Source organism: Delphinus delphis, chromosome 7 (genome assembly GCF_949987515.2).
Source record: "Delphinus delphis chromosome 7, mDelDel1.2, whole genome shotgun sequence".
NCBI lineage: Eukaryota > Metazoa > Chordata > Mammalia > Artiodactyla > Delphinidae > Delphinus > Delphinus delphis.
Window position 1 is genome coordinate 26,881,198 of NC_082689.1, and position 19,236 is coordinate 26,900,433.

Sequence of the window (19,236 nt, forward strand, 5' to 3'; positions counted from 1 at the left end):
ATATTGTTACTTATCTTGAACTTTTTCTAATCTTGCTCGACTTTTTTTTGTTTTTATAAATAATTATTCCTTCAAACTCCAGGTAACAGTATTCCTGAGAATACATCTTGTGACAATCTTATGCACATACATATAGATATTTTATCAATTACACATAAACATTTAACACATTACATTCAACACGTTTAAGGGCACCTTAAATGGAACAGATGTACACATCTGCAAAATCTCCATAGTCCCAGTATGAAAACATTCCCACTCTGTAAGGCCCTGTTGGTCAGAGTGGAGGCTTTTTTGCAAGGTACAACATTACTTAGCTTATTGAAAAAGTTTCCAGTAGACTTCCATAACACTAGAGTGAAGGAATCAGGGTAAAAGGCAGACAGGCCAGCATAGTCATGTTCAAAACATCCCAATACTTTTTAAATATATATATAAAGGTATATAGGATTCTGGTCAGATATTTAACAATCTTCTTTGACCCTTTTACTTTTTAAATATTTGATACGATTATACATAGAGAATTTGAGTCAAGAATCAAGAAACTGGAACAAAACACGCACATACATAGAGACTCATATAGCACAGACACTTGTAATTACCAAACATAAGGCCTCTAACACTAAGGGAGCAGCATAATTTTTAACAGGCGAAATATATCAGCTTAGAAAGAATCATAAAACCACTTATATATGTATATTTCTGCATTTGAGAATTCAGCATTAAGTGTAAATGTCCTGAAAATATTGTAAAACATAGATGAGGCCATTTACCACCTCTGCTTTCTGAAGTTTTAGATTTGAGATTTTTAGTTTTGTACTTTAACTCACAGATATCTTTCATTCTATTAGTGAATGAGACCAAAACCCCAAATTATATTTGAAAGTATATATCACATTAAAAACAATGCCTGTTTAATAAGCAATTCTAAGAGAAAAATAAGTTTCCTTTGTGATTTGGGTGGGTTTAGTAGGTCTCCTTTATATATACATATACCATATTATAGCCAATGTAGTCAAAGTTTAAGTGTACAGAATGGGTTCCAAATTCATTGCAATGTAATCACAGTCTAAACTTTAGCTTGAGGACTAGAAAACACACACACCCCCTCACCACCATACCAATTTACATATATATATATATATATATATATATATATGAGTTTTTATACACTTAGAAGTTATGTAACAGTTTTGTAATGTAAACTGTTAAAGTTTTGAAATTTAATCTTGAACTACATGATGCCAAGCCCTGCTATAGGATCAATAACACACTAGATATAGCCTCACAAGCCAAGTTTTATACTTTTCTTCAAGTAACTGAACTTCAAGTTAAAGTAAAATATACAAGCTCTGTCTATAGAGAACCATAAACTTAATATCTAAAGGATATGAATATTGTTAACATTGAGAAAGAGTTATTTCATTGAACCAATTCTAACAACACTAACCTTAATATAATATCTGAAAATATGCCATCAAGGGCAGGCACAGGACACTGTAAGGGAAAGTTAATCACATTTCCCAAAATCTCCCAATCTTGGCATTGATGTAGTCAGGACTAGACGTAGGAATACCATCTCTTTCTAGCTATTATATTTACATTTAATTTTTATTATAGTATAGGCTATTTAGGTTCTTCTTAGTTCAGAATTATGTCTGATAATTTCTAGAATATTCTCTAATGTGTTATGAAATGGAATGATCTTATGGCATTAGCATTTTGATTTACAATATGCAATGAAAATGACAGTTAAAAAATAAATATTGAAAAATCCACAGCTCTAAAAATAGTATTTTTTCTTCTTCTAAATGGCTGTATTGTTGATCAAAAAAAAAAAAAATGGCTGCAGGCTTATTTGCTATCAAGTTTCCCCAAACTAATATTTTCCTTATTGATTACTTTTATATAAATTGCTACTTGTACAGCCACCTGATTTAATGATTTTGAAATTAGAAAAATAAACATTTGCATGAGATGTATAATGTAACCTCAAAAAATTGATTTCTCTTTTTAGAACACATTATTTGTTAATATTCCTAGGTAAGCAGCTCTGTAACAGTATACATTTTCAACTGCTCAAGGCTTCTTGAATCATAAACAATGTGCAGTGAAATGGCTTTTTCCCTTTATTCCTCCCTAGATTTTATGGTCTTCACACAACCAAACCATCTTAGCCATTGACTTTTAAAAGATGTTTATGAAACAATATGCACATCGACAGCAAAATCCACTGGGATTTGTGCTACCCATTGAGTGTAAAGTGCTATGTTTTCATCTTTTCCAAGCACGTTTTCAACTTTTAGCAAAGTGATCCCTTCCACATCTTGTCTACACCTACAACTCTTAAAAGGTACAGAATTAAACATGAGACTCATCTAGGTCTACCTCAGTCTCCCCTAGCTCAGTGGGAGTAAAAGGGAACTGACTGGACAGGAGGGGGTTCTCCATGCCATTTTCCTCACTGATGTGAAGGACAGTGTCTCCATGCTGTAGGAGGATGGATGTCTCAAGGCCTGTGAAGTCATCAGGGTCTGAGAGTTGAGTAGAGAGGGGGCTATGTGCTGTAGCACCTTGTATTTCTGTGTCCTCCTCCTTTTCTCCTTCTTCAGCTGGGAGGCTTTCACCCTGTGACCAAAAGGATCATAACATCATGGAAAGGTAGGATGTGTACTAGGGAAAAGGATCAAAGAATGTTTGTTGTACAGCTGTAACTGGACAAGGAATCCCAAGGGTGGACCCAGTCTTAGCCTTTGGTATACGTGAGACCTCAGATAGGCCCTTCCAACTTTCTAAGCCTCAGTTTTCTAACCTGTTGCATGAGCATAATATTTTGCCCCACTTATCCTGTAGACTGTGAGGATAAAAATGAGACAATGGTATTACAATGCTTTTTTTTTTTTTACATCTTCATTGGAGTATAATTGCTTTACAATGGTGTGTTAGTTTCTGCTTTTTAACCATTAAAGACTTTACAAACATATATAGTATATTGCCCCTTAGCTTTCTTTAAACACCACATGAGAAGAACGTGGGACCCATGGGAATTTAATGATAAAAATCAAAAGCAGGGAAAAAGGGACTTCTCTGGTGGCGCAGTGGTTAAGAATCCGCCTGCCAATGCAGGGAACATGGGTTCGAGCCCTGGTCCAGAAAGATCCCACATGCCGCGGAGCAACTAAACCCATGTGCCACAACTACTGAGCCTGCTCTCTAGAGCCTATGAACCACAACTACTGAGCCTGTGTGCCACAACTACTGAAGCCCATGCACGCCTAGAGCCCATGCTCCACAACAAGAGAAGCCACCGCAATGAGAAACCCGCACACCGCAATGAAGAGTAGCCCCCGCTCACCGCAACTAGGGAAAGCCCACACAGCAACAAAAGACCCAACACAACCAAAAATAAATAAGATAAATAAATTAAAAAAAAAAAAGCAGGGAAAAAATTAAAACAACAAGAAAATATCAAACAACGACGAAAAAGATCAAAACAACGACGAAAAAGATCAAAACAAAAGTTCCTCCCACAGGATTCAGAAGGTTCTATATTTAAAGGTTTCATCTAAATTGGTAAGTTTATTTATATATATTTTTTGAATTGAACTGTCAATCATGTATCATATACTGGATTTCAATGGTTATTTTAACTATGAAATATTTCTTCTTAGGGTTTTCATAACAAAGAGTATGAAGATTTCTCTTATGCCTTCTTAAGTAGATGTATTCTTGGCCATATACTTTACAGTTTGTTTTTTTTTTTCATGATGACAGGACCAGTGTCTGTCTAACAAAACATTACAGACCCAGACTTAAGTTATATGGATTACACCTGCATATCCCAATGGTTCCCAGACAGAAGTATGCAAGGAGCAAGACTTGCCTGTTTCTCCAGTGCCCTCACCTGCTTGGGAGACAGGCTGTGAAGGTCAGCAACAACAATGGCAGGGGAAGACGTGAGCACTGGTTTGTCCATTCCGTCTGGTTTCCTGGATGGGGCTGGGCCGCAGCCCTGTGGCTGGCCTGTGGCAGGAAGCATGTCTGTTGGGGCACCGGCTGGCTCTGCCTGAGCCTCAATGAAGGTCACAGATCGTTTCTGATCCGCTGTAGGTCAGAAGTAGAGCAGTAAATAGAATAGGAGGAAAGTAGTTTGGCAGTGCTTAATAATTCGTTTTAACAAGTGTCTCCTGACTTGACTTTTCTTGGTAAAGACACTGCTGGTTTATCAGTAAATGAGAGCAGATTAGACTATTATGTATATGTATTGATTTCACCTTCTTACAAAGACTAGGACTTGGGTATAAAAATCATTATTGCATAAAATAGCCTTTTCAGGGACTTCCCTGGTGGCGCAGCGGTCAAGAATCCGCCTGCCAACGTAGGGGACATGGGTTCGAGCCCTGGTCCGGGAAGATCCCACATGCCGTGGAGCAACTAAGCCCATGCGCCACAACTACTGAGCCCGCGTGCCACAACTACTGAAGCCCACACGCCTAGGGCCCGTGCTCCGCAACAAGAGAAGCCACTGCAATGAGAAGCCCGCGCACCGCAAGGAAGGGTAGCCCCCACTCGCCGCAACTAGAGAAAGCCTGTGTGTAGCAACGAAGACCCAATACAGCCAAAAATAAATAGTATAAATAAAAAATTAATTTATTAAAAAAAATTTTTAATAGCCTTTTCACATAAATAGTTTTTACATAAAAACAAAATTGGCATAGATCATTGAGTGAACTTGGTCATTGCTATAACAGCTGCCAACAAGATTTAAAAGTCCCTATTATTCATCATTTCTTTGTCTTCAGTAAGACACATGACAAACCCAGTTCCTGGCTTGGGTAAATGAAACACAACCTTCTATCAACAAATTTCATAGTATTTGTGGTTTACCTTGGACTGTTCCATTTCCTAGGTGCATGAGGGGAGGGATGGAATTGGGAAAGGTGAGCGAAAAAAAGGCACTCAAGTTTCCTGGGAAATTTCGTCCCTTTTCCTAGTGGCTCCCCAAAGGTGTGCTTATCTGCATGAGCTCAGTCTCTGCAGGTCTTCCTGGCTGTGTGGCAGGGCAATGTGTCAATGTGTAGCCAGAAGGGACACAGGAGGCCTCACCAGATGGCTTCGTTTTAGGCTGAATGCTCCTGCGGGTGGTTGACAGCCGAGCCCCATGGCGGTTTCTGGGTTCAGTCTGAGTCTTCTGACGTGATAGTAGAGGACGTCTTAGCTAAAGAGAACAGGCAGAAGAAAGCTAGCAAGAAGGGTCTAACTGCCTGGGAGGAAAGACTGAGCTCAGAGGATTCTGACTATGGTTTGTTCCCTTCTTGGTGGGTCTCTGTGGAGTCTTATGGTTGTTCCTTAACATTCATAGCCAATAAAATAAACTTCTTTCTGCATATTTAAATACAAGTATGCGTTTGATTCTGGCATCCCCTTAGCCACTTCTATCTTACGATTATGACTCCTTTATATATCCTAAGAACATTAACATAATTTGAAATAGTCACAGTGAGAATATCAGTGACTTTAAGGATACAAAACTAACAACGATTGCTTACCAATCAGCCTTTGCTCATCTAAAAGCTGTAGCTGACCATATGCTAACTCTCAAGGGGAGGTTGATGAAAAACACCTCAGGCACTGGGAAAATGTCTGGTCTCCAAATCAGTGCTGGGACGCTCCCATCAAAGAAACAGCGCAAAGCCTCATTTGGATTTTTATTTAGACAGTAACGTAAAGAAACCCCACCTAGGGAAATGTATAAAGATGATCTTTCCTTCGATTTCAGTTTTAAATTGAATTATTAATCTTGAAACGAGGCAGAAAGGATGGCTGTCTCTGCCTCTCTACAGAAACAGGCCTTAAATCAACCTTCTAACGAATCTTCCATTGTCAGTAGTTTGGCTGGCAAAGGTTTCTGGATAGGGAGCAAATAAAAATATAGGCCCACTTATTTTACCAAGTGATCAGCTTTGCTAATAAGAAGATTCGGAGCTAAAAAGAGAAGAAGCCCCAAACTCTCCGCTTGCCCAAGCACTTACCATGCTTTAAAGTTGTTCTGTACTGCTCATTTCAGGTGGGGAGAAGGTAACATATAATCTTAACATACATGGGCATTAAAAACTGAGTAGACCTTGCATTTCGCAGGATGACTCTCCTGCCCTTCCAGGGTCTGCTTACCTGCCTCAGGCCCCTCTTCCTCCCCAGCGGCTGCTGAGTGTGGAGGTTCTGCTGGCCAGGTTCACTCTGCACACTTGCCACCCTGTTGAGAGCATCAGCAGTGTTAGTGTGCCCTGGAGCAAGCACACAAGACCATTGTCTGGTGGGTGTTAGTCAAAATCACTTACAGGATACAAGTCACTTCAAAGATACCATTATCTTTGAAGGAAGGTTGGGAAAGAATCCCCGGGATGGGAGTTTTCAAAGGTTTAGGAGGGAAGACGAGGCCTTGTAGCCCCAAGCTGCCAAAATTGAGATTCTGTTTTCAATCACTGAGGCCGGATCTATCATTCAGCAAAACATCACACCCCTGGTTTGGAAGCCACCAAAAGGCTTAAGATGTTGTACGCTAATCTCAATTTTTTTTTCAAGGGTAAGGAGAAAGGTGGTGACGGACAAACATGTACAACTCTATCACATGGATGGGAACACCTTTTAAAATTTTTCAATTTAAATGAAAATAAGATGAACGAATATCAAACACATCAGACACAGAATCCATTTGGGTGAAGGGTCACATTCAACACATGTTTGCAGCCTGAAGTCTCTCTGACTGAGTAAACGAACAGTCGCATAGATAGACAATTAAATGTCTTGTAAAACTGATTTTAGATTTAAAAGGCTGGCAAAGTAATTAAGCTGTCATTACAACTTAGAAGTTTAATATCGAACAGCTGCACCCAAACATAATACACAATTTACAAAAGCAACAACCTGCTCCCCCCAAATTTACTGTGTGTGTGTCTTTTATATATGCAAAAATGACTGCTGGCAGTGGTTCCTATTTTAGTGTTGGGTGAAGCTGAAAAAACTGTCATGGACGCATGATCATTTTTCATTCTGCATGCATGTATAATAGGAATGTATAATGGGAGTGGAGGTGAAAAAAAAGAAATGTATCATGCCCCAGAGAACACTGTAATCCTGTAGATGATGCCAATGTGATTATTTGGTTAATGGGTAATTAATTTCTGCTTTGCCTTTGCAAAAGGAGAGTCATCTGCAAAGAGTTTTGACAGTAAAATATTCCACAGAGGAATGCAGCGTCAGCAACTGTCCATGAGAAGGAAAGCCTGTATGCATTCATTGCTATTTTAAAAAAATGAGCTACCTAAATACAGTCTCCGTGCAGGTGGCAGGATGGACAATCAGACGTTTCCCCTGTTTTATTAACAACTAGTTAATCATCACATGGTTGACACAGTCACGTGTCATTTTTTAAAAGTCTTACTCATATTTCCACGAGAAGAGAACCAATGATTCCCAAATGGAGTTTATCATAGTTCTTCTGAAATAAGCATGTAATTATATTGTAATTAGACCATTTGGGATACACAATACAAAATTCCATAAAGAGTTTTAAAAACAGACTTTTTTTAAACTTTCTTGTTCTCCTGAATATCAAGTTCAAAAGATCAATGTACATTATTTTTATACATATATGGCCTTGTACCATAGATGATCTTTCTATGAAGATGGAAAATTACCCCAAAGGAACAGTGCAATAAATTCTGAGAAGCAATCCAGACTAAGTTGCTGGCATGTTTGAAATGACATCTCCTGATTAATTATACATTTTAACGTGTCTTAAATTGGAAAGAGTATTCAATTACCATAGGCACAAAAGTAGAAACAAGTTTCTCCCAAATACCAAGCAAAGCTTTCACTGGAATGGATTCTTCATTGACATCTAAATGTTACCTCAGTTCCCTTGGCCGTAAAGGGAGGTTAATACTTACCACCTACCTCCCATTAAGGTAGAGAAAAGAAGTTAGTTGACGTAAAATGATTTGAATATGAAAAGTGATGTAACATAGTATGCTTCCTTGTTTTACACTTGTAATGAATTTATTGCTTCTAGACCACTAGAAGGAAGTAGGTAATAAAATGTCTTAAAAATATTTGGGCAGAGAAAATGAAATAGAGGCAGTCCGCTTGTCTCATTTTATTCAGTAATCTGAGATTGTGAGGGAAAAAATGGTGCAAGAAAAGAAATACACGTTGCTCAGGGAGTGTTAAATGTCAAAACAATGGTAATTTCATCATGATTATTCCAAGGAAGGATCAAAAGCATCAAAATTTTCTCTATGGATAGAGAGGCTTATATCTAAGAAATGGATCAAGTTTATAGCTTTAGTAATTAGCTGTTCTATGTAAATGATATAGTATTTCATCAATGGAATGCACATATAAATGATTAAATTATAGGATGTGTCCTTGGAAATACAGCTCAGTTAATATATACATATATATATTCTCCCTGAGAATGTGATGCTAACATGTTTATATTTGGAACATCAAAGTCTGGCTTAACTGCATGAAGAGGATATGTTAATAATAAACAGACAGAGAAATTAATAACTGAAGTTACTTATGCAGAAGAAGTAAGTTCCGGTCTACATCAAATTAGAGTTGCATATAAAAAGTAGTCTCAATTTACTTTCTCCCCATGTCACGTAGTATTTCCGTCACATGTAGGATTTGTGGTGTGTGGACCATCAGGTGTGCAATGTAACATCAACCAGAAGACCATGGTGTTTGCCTGAAGCATCTCTATGGGGAAAACTGATTCCCTAAAAATTTTAATCTTGGGAATTTGAGAATGGCTGATTTCCAGTGTTTTGCCAAATAAAAAGGCAAAACCATAAGTATAAAAGCAAATAAAACTTTCTAAATGGAAGTTAAAATCATCCTTTGTATTTTTGAGTCACTAAACAACATTACTATGGCAAACGATCTGGATTTTAGAGAAGTAAATATACTTGGGTCTTGGCAGAACTGATGTGACTCAACCTTCTGCAAAAACCAAAAACACCTTCCTCAAAATGCAAGGAAGTAATTTACAAGCTAGGGAAATTTAGACAACGTTAGAAGACAATTCTGGCACAAATGACCTCTTTTCTTTCAGCATGAAGACTTGGATTGGAGTGTATAAAGACATATGTATCTCCTAATGGAATATATAACTAGTGGTATTTCTTAAAGGACAGGGGAACAAAGGGCCATTCAGTAATACAACAAAAATTTATATCACTCATCTCAAAGTACAAAAAAGTGTATTTCAATCTAGAAATAGATTTCATAAATAAAAATTTTAAGTAGAAGTACTGGGTGAGATTAGTATAGAGAAAATGAATTTGTATTTTCATTGCTTTTATCTGTACCTTTAGTTTCAATTTTAATATGGTTAGAGAAATCTGTAGGGAGAGTACAAAGCACACAGCGTAGCCATTTTCCCTGAGTGCTTGCCTTGTGATGGAATGCATAAAGCCAGCACTGAAGGAGCCATAAAGCATTTATAGAGGACAGAGACATAAACAGTGGACAAAATCCTCCTCTTCCCTTTCCCAGTAAAAGATTATTGTTTAAAATTTACGTAGCCTCCACAACATCCAAGAAAATATATATATATTATTTTTAATTTTTTTTGCGGTACGTGGGCCTCTCACTGCTGTGGCCTCTCCCGTTGCGGAGCACAGGCTCCGGACGCGCAGGCTCAGTGGCCATGGCTCACGGGCCCAGCCGCTCCGCGGCATGTGGGATCTTCCCGGACCGGGGCACGAACCCGTGTCCCCTGCATCGGCAGGCGGACTCTCAACCACTGCGCCACCAGGGAAGCCCTAGGAAGATATATTTTAAATGCCACAGAATTTAGAGATTAGAGACTAGAATCAGATAAAAAGGGGGAATAATCTGGTTCTCAGTTACCCTATAAGAACTGATTTAGCATTGGCAAAGAACACTTCTCTGGGTATCACAACACACATTTTCTTAGCTATTAATTCTCAGCTACATAAAAAGTTTGTTTTCATCTTTTCTTTGTAATTTGGGAGTACTTGCCAAGTTTGCATACTTTGAAAATGTGGATGATTATGAGATGGATAGGTTATTTTTATTTTGTTTCACCCAGACTGTATATCTTGTTCAAACTTGAGCCACATTCTTATTTTCCACTGCAATTAAAATTACCCTTACAGAACCAAATAGCGTTGTAATTTTTTTTTTAAGCTATATTTGGTTGTCAGTTCCTGCCTTTCAAAATGTTCTAACGTGTCCAAACCAAATTTAACTCTCAAGTATAAACTTCTAGGCCTAAGTGCTTGAATAACTTTTTGTATGTCTATATTCTTCTGGAGAGAAAATATGGTCCATGGTGTGTTTACTTGTGGGTGGGTACAGGGAGGGAAGAACTACAATGAAGTTTCTGTACTTCCAAGAGCAACACTCTTAAAGAAGAGAATTCTTCCATGAAATATTATTGCAGTTAATTTCCAAAAGACAAAATTTTTTTCTCAGCATAGTGATTCTAACAGGCTTATACTTCTTGCCATGAATCTTTATAAGAAACCAGCTAGCACAGGTTCAAGAAAAATCCTAGAAGAAATTTTCTAAAGGTCTGCAAAATTTTTATTGGTTTCCACCTATTCATCAGGTTATACTATTATCCTGGTCTCTTCCTCATTTAGCCCTCAGACCGACTTGCCCATTTTGCCTAAAACAAGTGCTCTTTCAAAAGCCAATCCCCAGAAAGTTTATCAAAATGTGGGGTCGTGAGGAGGAACGGGGTTTATTACTTTCCGTTAGGCATGCTTGCTTACTGATATTCTTTAAGCTTTGGAGTCAGGTTTTCCTTAGGATTACTCGGGGTGTCTTTTAGGTCCTGAGTGCTCAGGTATGTGCTAAATGTAACTTACATTGTTAATGTCTTACTGCTTCTTTAGGATTTTAAGAGTCTGCAGCACAAAGAAGTTTCATGCCAAAAATAAGAAAGCCTGGAAACCAAATATAGGAAATCTATATCCTATTTTATAAACCCACCTCTTAGTAAATGCCCAAAGTTCCTCTCCTCCAAAGAGAACTTGGTGACATGATGGAATTCAAGAGGTATGATTTGCAGTGTATGGCAAAGGTGGACGTGCTACGGCTGTTGGAACGCCTCTGCATTTACAGAATTATTTAGAATCCAAAGTGAGTGCCTCATATTCTGGTTTCTTAATGACCACAAATGAATCCAGGTGACTGACGCCCAGAACTAAAACACACCAGTTACAGGAGTAACAGATCAACAACAGATGATCTAAAACAGTCATCAGTGTTCTCCCATGAGCGACTAATTCAACTGTAGATAAAACCTAGTTTTGGCTCTGAACCACCCTCAGATAGCAAGAACTTTGGGTTTATTCCTATCAACACTGGACCCAGAGCAGATTGGATTGGTTTAGACAACTCCAGATCAGTCATTTGAACCCTTAAGCCTGCCAGAGAGGGCCAAGTCCTTGGGAGAATTTATAAAAATCAACTCAAACTCCTGCCTTCTCTCACCAACCCCAGACTAGCATTTTACTCAGCAAGAACAGAATTTGGCCTAATTAGAAAAGACCCGGGACAAAGTCAGCCCAATGGAAGTCTGATTTAATACTTTCTACTCTCAACAGGACATTGAAATCATCTTCCTAACTAGGTTCTCCTGTCTTGTATGTAATATTCAGCATTAAACAAATGAATGCTTTGAAACCAGTGGTCACAGTGCTAGGCTTGATTCAGAGCTCTTCCAACACTGTGAACAATGAAGGGAAACCTCCCTAAGGACTGCTGCATTCTTCCTCATCCCCAAAGCTCTCGGTAATGGAATTAAGCCTGCACTCTGCAGCACTTCCACATTTACCACCAATAAGAGACTGACCTGTCCAGGCAGGGGCTCGCAAACACAAATGAATGTCATGAATTACGGGGCCAGTTAAAAAAAAGATACACCAGATGATGGAATAAATTTCCCATTTTCAACTGTGGAAGAAAATGTGAAATCTGAACGAGATGCAAAGAAAACAAAGGACAACCTTTCACAGGAACGGCCTCTCAACATTTCCTCGTCTTTGTGATAAAGCAATAAACACGGATGCAACTCACTGTATAATGCAAACCTGAAAGGGAATATTTTATCTTGAGATGGAACAAAGGCACTCTTAGCAAGAACAAGAAGCATTACCCCTAATGAGGATTAGTTGAGAGGTGTGAATCAACAGCACAGAATTAGGAATGTTTGCCGTGGTTTAACTGAGTGTTAAAGGTGCAGTCCCCCTTTCTGAAGCTTTAAACCAATAGCTAAGCCATTACATTGTTCGCATCATAAGACTTCTCTCACCAAGAAATGTCTGTGTCTGATATTTCATGGCAAATTTGGTGGTCATCTTCGTGGTGGGATAGACATTCTTTATGTAAGTGTTGTTTGAACAAGCTACTATAATAGCCTGTCATGCTGCATGCATCAAAGAGAGGGAATTATATAAATCATACTGACATTGGTATTCTTATTATAGCATCACTGTTTTCTTATCATCCACGGTATTAGCTGAAAGACCTGTCTGGACTGAGGCTTCCTAATGATGGGGAGTTGTATGAAAAGGCTTCTGAAAAAAATGTTTCTTAAGGAATATCAGCAGGGGAGAAAATGATCAGGTGGGATAAATTTAACGTTTTGCATATCAAACTCCTGAGACAGTCCATGGGATAAGCCCCTAGGAGAACTCCAGGAAGTTTTTTTTTTTTTTAAAGTTAACTTTTTAGGCCATCTCTGATTGAGCTCTGAAGCTGAAAATAAAGGAGGCTACACCTTTGACTTCCAGGCTCGTGTGTTTATGAGCAACAAAGGGCAAGGAATGGAAATCGATGTCAAGACGGGGCGAGAGGAGACAGAGAGACAGAGGAGACAGGGAACAGCTCGTTTCCCAGCACAGACACCAATACACAGGTAGCGTTGACACTGTACCTAGAGAGGCTGCCCTCGGCGGCCAGGCCCTGGGAGTCATCGAGGACATTAGGTTCACTGCAGGAGGGGTAGGGAGATGAAGCATTTAGGGAAAGAAAATGCAAACAAATAAAAGAAAAAGAAAAAAAGCATGCACTTTTCTGCTTCCAAGGACCAAAAATAAATAAATAAATTTAACAGAACAAGGAAGGAAAAGGAGACAGTCAACCATTTCACCTTGTGCTGGGTTTGTCAAGACCTAGGACTCAAGGCAACGGGGAGGAGGGGCTTTGGGTGGATACGACTCTCAGAGGAGTGAGTGATCTATTTATTGGTCAAGAGTTGGGACTTAAAACGAGCTCCGAACGGACACGGGAGCTCTGGAACACACTGCAGAACGAATCTGTAGAGGACAAAACTATCATTCCTTTGGGAACAATCTGGCTGCGTGGTTATGATTTTTCACCTATCATATGTACAGATGTTTCATCGATTAGGATCCTGCTTCTTTCTTGTGTCTTATGACATGATCACACAGAAACCACTTACCATGAACTGCCACAACCCAACTCTTGGAACTGATGCCATTAAGAAAAGCAAAGAAAGAACCCGACTTCACCTGCTAATTTTGCAGTGAAAATGCAAGTAAACAAACGGAAGGAAGATAACCCTGGAAAATTCACATGGAACTCGCATTTACGTCCTCACTGCATCCTCTAGTGACTGAATTGTAAATGTCAAAAGAAGAAACCTGTCAGGTTGGTGAAAGAATAATTAGTTTATCGATTTATTTGGATCACACTGATTTGGGAATTTGTGAACAGAAACTGTGTTATACTTTCTCTCCCTTTCCTTCAGTGCCTAGCACTGAGCTAAGTACTCATGAGGCACTCAATAAATAGTTGTTAAAATGGATGGAATTAAACAATTTAGAAAATTGGAGTGCCCGCCTCTAGAGAATTGTTGTTCACCTAATTGTACACTGTAAAAATAGCAACCATCCCCAGAAAGAGGCTTTCCCTCACACACAGAGACATAATTACCTTCCCTAGCCCAGAGGGTTTAACTATATTATTTTTCTGGATTTCTAGTATATCCGTAATAGAACAAATTTTCTCCCCAGGAATGAGATAACTCCTTAATGGATATGTACAAAGGGAATTGATGGCCTAGTTATTTTAGGTAAATAACCAAAAAACTCTTTACTTAAAATTCCCTAATTTAGACTTTTAGACAGACTGCTAGATAGTTTTCATTTATTCTTGATAGAAGTTTGCACATTTCTAGCAATGAAACATAAATCACCACTTACCAGTATTAACTGCTTGTATGGCTTTACATCTTTTTTTGGATATTTTATAGTTTGGCTCTGATTTTGTTCATATATTTGATTTATAAGACTTCCTTTTCAAAGAGAAATTACCAAATGGTAGGTAAAGCCATCTCTTACAATGACAGTAATCCTTATATACTAGCAATTTTTGTAATAACTCAGTAGTACATAAATAATGCTTTCTTTTTAAGTATGCAATTTACTTATTAATCTTTTATCATTTCCCCCTATTTTTTCAATATTCTCCAAAGTTTGGCTTTATTTCACAAATTTTATTTCATCTGTACAGTTCAGGAATGATTTGCTAAAGGATATAGATCTAGGGTAATTATTTCTGCACGTAAACTAATTTTATCTGATCATTAGAATGTGCCCTGATTGTTCTTATTCTCCGTGTATAAGTTATACCACAATGACTCTATAGGTAATAAGAATAAACAACAAACTAGATTAAAAAAACACATAAGACTGATTCTTTTAAAGAATTCAGTTTCTGAAGTAAAAATACTGCCTCTGAAATAGATAATGTTTTATTTCTTATGTCAGATCATTTCCTATATAACCATATATATGGTAAACTATATGTATAAAGTTTTAAATCTATATTCTTAGAGGGCAGAGAACACCAAAGAAAATGTTTTAAAGAGTTTAGCTATGGAAACATAAAACTCTCTAGGTAGAGAAGTTACCTTAAAGACCAACTTTAGCTAACCTCTCATTTCACAGAGGAGAAACCAGTGGGCTCCTGTTAAATGACCTGCCCAACATCACACATAGTGGCATAGGTCTTCTTCTGCTTGGTTAAGCATCACTACCTCCAACTAAATACTGACGATACACCAGAAGTCTCAACTACCACATATATCAAGCTAGTCCTATACACTTGCCAGGTACTCATTATTAGCTTAGCTGATGTTATAGCTGAAATATAAGAATGTCATCTGAAAGAAGACCCTGAAAGAAGACCATATAACTGTTTATAGAAAAATTTTAAGGAGAAACAATGTTTGGATCAGAAATTGAGATCCCTTCTACTGGCCTGGCTTAGAAAACTCTCCGCAAGTTGTTGCCTGTGCAACCCTCGTTGAAAAGTTGTTTGAATGGTCTACTTAACAACATTGATTGTTTGCTTCTCTTTAGTCCTTTTTTAGAATAACAGGAGTGAGTTTTCAGAATGTCTACCTTTGCCCCCAAAGGCAGAGTATAACATATCCGTGGCTCTTTACCTTTGGCTGGGTAACATGCCCACCTCAGCCTGAGGTGCAGACATGCTGGAGACATGGCTGGAGAACCGCCTCCTTCCAATGGCACTCAGGAGGTAAGCTTCTTGTTCACTTACCACACTGGGCATGCTGACAGAGTCATCTGAAAGGGCCAGAGAAGGGAGTGTTAGGCAACTGTGATGTGGACCAGAAAACCCAGACCATCTTTGTACTTGGGCTCCATCCTTGGCTTGTATGCAAACTTAGGGCAGTATCTAAAGCTAAATTATCATCCATCCCTTTGTACAGATTCAAAACTAAGACCTTTGGGGCCTTAAGAAACATCTTCACTATTTTTATAAAACCAGAGACTTTAACAGCTGAGCCTCTAGGGTTACTGAACAGTGTCATTTTGAGAATACGAACAGAACTTTGAGTTAAAGTGACTGGTTACTTCATTTGGGTGAGGGAAACAGCTTCAGTAAAACTTCATGAATGTATCTCCATCTTGAAAAAAAAAAAAAGACCTTTGGGGGCTTGGTTTTTAATCTGCACAAAGGGATGAAGGATAATTCTTCCCATCTACAAATCTCCCACCCTCAAACAGCCTTCATGAAATATATGTAAACTTCTTGTCCATTTCTACAAGTAGGTTATTTGTAAAAATCAAGGGGCATCTGCAAATTAAAGATTTCAGAAAAGCTGGACTATAATTTTTAAACATTCCAGAAATAGTTCAGTAAGGGACCTTGTTATTGAACAAATCAAGCATTTTTGAAATTCAAACACTACATTCAGTACATTTCATGAGTTTTAGACTGCTGAGGGAAAGACTATTTCAGGTAATTTTTGGAAAAATATTTAAAAACCTATAAAGTTCAGAAACAAGTGCTTATTTTAACCTAAATTTAAAGTTTGAAGCAGTCTTGCTTTCTCCATAGAAGCTGAAATTAATGTATTCAAATCCATATGAAAATTAACTTTAGCACAATAATTTGTGACAAGGAGACCTCATTCTCAGTGAGCAAATATTGTTTGTAACTGAACAGAAAACACATCTTGACTGACATAGAATTTTGGTGAACTTATGCTACCATGTAAGATTGTCTGACATCATTTATTTAAAATATCCCAAGTGGTCATATTTCTAGTGAAATTTATTTCAAACCAAAGAGGTGAATACGAAAAGTGCTAAAAATTTTAATTTGGTATATAACTGACTTGAAGTTGATTCTTGTTATAGAATGGTATTTCCTTTTTAGATGTGTTCATAGAGAAGAGAATAATCAAATGTGTCCTAAAAACATGAAAAAAATGTGGTAGGGTAGATTGAGCTATTTCTACTAAGACCTTTCTGAAATTCCATTGACTTTTTTCTCTCTTATCCAAACTCATATATCACTTAACACTTACTCCTTCAATATTTGTTTGGTGATTAATCATGTGCTGTGTCATTCACTCTTTTTTTTTTTTAAAGACTTTTTTGATGTGGATCATTTTTAAAGTCTTTATTGAATTTGTTACAGTATTGCTTCTGTTTTATGTTTTGGCTTTTTTGGCCGTGAGGCATGTGGGATCTTAGCTCCCCGACCAGGGATTGAACCCACATCCCCTGCATTGGAAGGCGAAGTCTTAACCACTGGACCACCAGGGAAGTCCCTTATTTACACTTTTGTTAAGTGTTCTTTATCAAAAATGTCTGTCATCTCCTCTACAAGACTATATCTAAGATTTTAGAGAGCAGAGAATATATCTTTCTCATACTTTCTTATTCCTCATCTTGTTCCTGCTAGGTCCTAATACAGGTTTGATGATTGAATGGAAAAAATGTTTAATTCAAAGGTGTCAACCCTCTAGCTTTCATACCCCACCTTATAAATTAATACACACCCACATCACAATCACACCACATTGTGTGTTAGCAACCCTGCTGTCATTGGATGGTTGTGATGTTTGAGAGCAGAGATATTAGCAAAAACTTGCATACTTGTAAGTGTATGAGTGTTGGCCTTTGGTCATTGCTATCTCTGTTTATGTCTTCTCTACTTTTCTTCTCTACTTCCTTCCTACTGGCTTGGTCATCCTCTAATTCATAAGGTTACTTGCAAAATATATTTAGCTTTATTGAAGAGAGGTTGTTATCGTTTGCCATATTTAAAAATTTTCTGGGAGAGACTACTTCAACCATTAAAGAAAAATAGATATTACTTTGAGTTCTGGACTATTACTAGGACTTATACTGACTATGCGAACTGCTGATCCTTATCTCTCTCATTATTTTTTTTTCATCAAGGTCTTTCATGATTTCCCTAATTATAATTTTAGGATTATTTCCATGAGCAATGATTTCAAAACAAATATGTCTGTAGGTCTCGTGCAGAACAGTATGATTATCACTTTGTTATTTACTTAACCCTGAAACTAAATCTGGAAATATTACTGAGGTGTGCTTTTTAAAAAAATTTTTTTAAATTAATTAAATTTTAATTTTGGCTGCCCTGGGTCTTTGTTGCTGCGCACCGGTTTTTCTCTAGTTGCGGCGAGCGGGGGCTACTCTTTGTTGCGATTCACAGGCTTCCCATCGGGTGGCTTCTCTTGTTGCAGAGCACAGGTTCTAGGCATGTGGGCTTCAGTAGTTGTGGCACTTGGGCTCAGTAGTTGTGGTTCGCAGGCTCTAGAGTGCAGGCTCAGTAGTTGTGGCACACGGGCTTAGTTGCTCGGCGGCATGTGGGATCTTCCAGGACCAGGGCTCGAACCCGTGTCCCCTGCACTGGCAGGCAGATTCTTAACCACTGCACCACCAGGGAAGTCCACTGATGCGTGCTTTGACAGAGCAGTTATTTCTTTCCTTCTCCTACACATCCAACTGTAGTAGGGTATTAAAATACTTTCATTCATCTTAATTAAAATTCTAACCTCAACTCTATTTAATTTAGTTCAGAGTGCAGCTTTGTAAAAAATATTATTTATTTTTGGCTGCGTTGGGTCTTCATTGCTGCACACAGGTTTTTTCTGGTTGCGGTGAGCAGGGGTTACTTTTGTTGCAGTGTGCGGGCTTCTCCTTGCAGTGGCTTCTCTTGTTGCGGAGCACGGGCTCTAGGCACACGGGGTTCGGTAGTTGCAGCATGTAGGCTCGGTAGTTGTGGCTCACGGGCTCTAGAGCACAGGCTCAGTTGTTGTGGCACACGGGCTTAGTTGCTCCATGGCATGTGAGATTTTCCCCGACCTGGGCTCGAACCTGTGTCCCCTGCATTGGCAGGCGGATTCTTAACCACTGCGCCACCAGGGAAGTCCCAGAGTGCGGCTTTTTGTTGTTGTTTGGTACAGAGGGGCTCTGAGTGAAGATCTAGATTTTGTTTTCATAAGGCATTGACAGTACACTTTGCTCTAAATGTTGTATCAGAGTGTCTTTGAAACACAACTGGAAAATAATCGATACAGTTAAAAAAACATTAAATGACAGGGGTATTTATGAAACCTTTCACCTTTTACTTTTTAAAACTATTATGCATATATATGGAAGCGTGTTCTTAACTGGATTTTCCCTCATTTCACCAAATCTTTAGAAGCTCCTGGCTGCCTCAGTTACTGGGGACACTCTTAACTCAAATTGGGTTGTATGCCCTCGAGACAGTCTGCTGCTTTACACTCTAGATAATATAGCTGGCTGGTCTTTTCTGAGTCATAAGCATATGCAGTGCTCACTTTTCCTTGCCCAATCGGGTCATGTAAGTACTGACTGATCT

The 19,236-nt window shown here is 38.4% G+C and overlaps 1 protein-coding gene across 3 annotated transcripts in view; it reads right to left on the reverse strand.

The window, feature by feature from the left end:
* Positions 1 to 2,361: 2,361 nt before the first annotated feature.
* UNC80 (unc-80 homolog, NALCN channel complex subunit) overlaps positions 2,362 to 19,236 on the reverse strand; it is a 247,081-nt gene continuing 230,206 nt past the window's right edge. For 2 of the 3 annotated variants that reach the window (XM_060015559.1, XM_060015560.1), the window contains 6 exons: positions 15,515 to 15,653; positions 12,977 to 13,033; positions 6,172 to 6,253; positions 5,107 to 5,218; positions 3,905 to 4,104; positions 2,362 to 2,628 (listed from right to left, as the gene is read on the reverse strand). In XM_060015559.1, the coding sequence (XP_059871542.1) occupies positions 2,362 to 2,628; positions 3,905 to 4,104; positions 5,107 to 5,218; positions 6,172 to 6,253; positions 12,977 to 13,033; positions 15,515 to 15,653 (857 nt within the window). The remainder of the gene's footprint in view (positions 2,629 to 3,904; positions 4,105 to 5,106; positions 5,219 to 6,171; positions 6,254 to 12,976; positions 13,034 to 15,514; positions 15,654 to 19,236) is intronic. The other variant, XM_060015561.1, reaches the window with a different exon arrangement.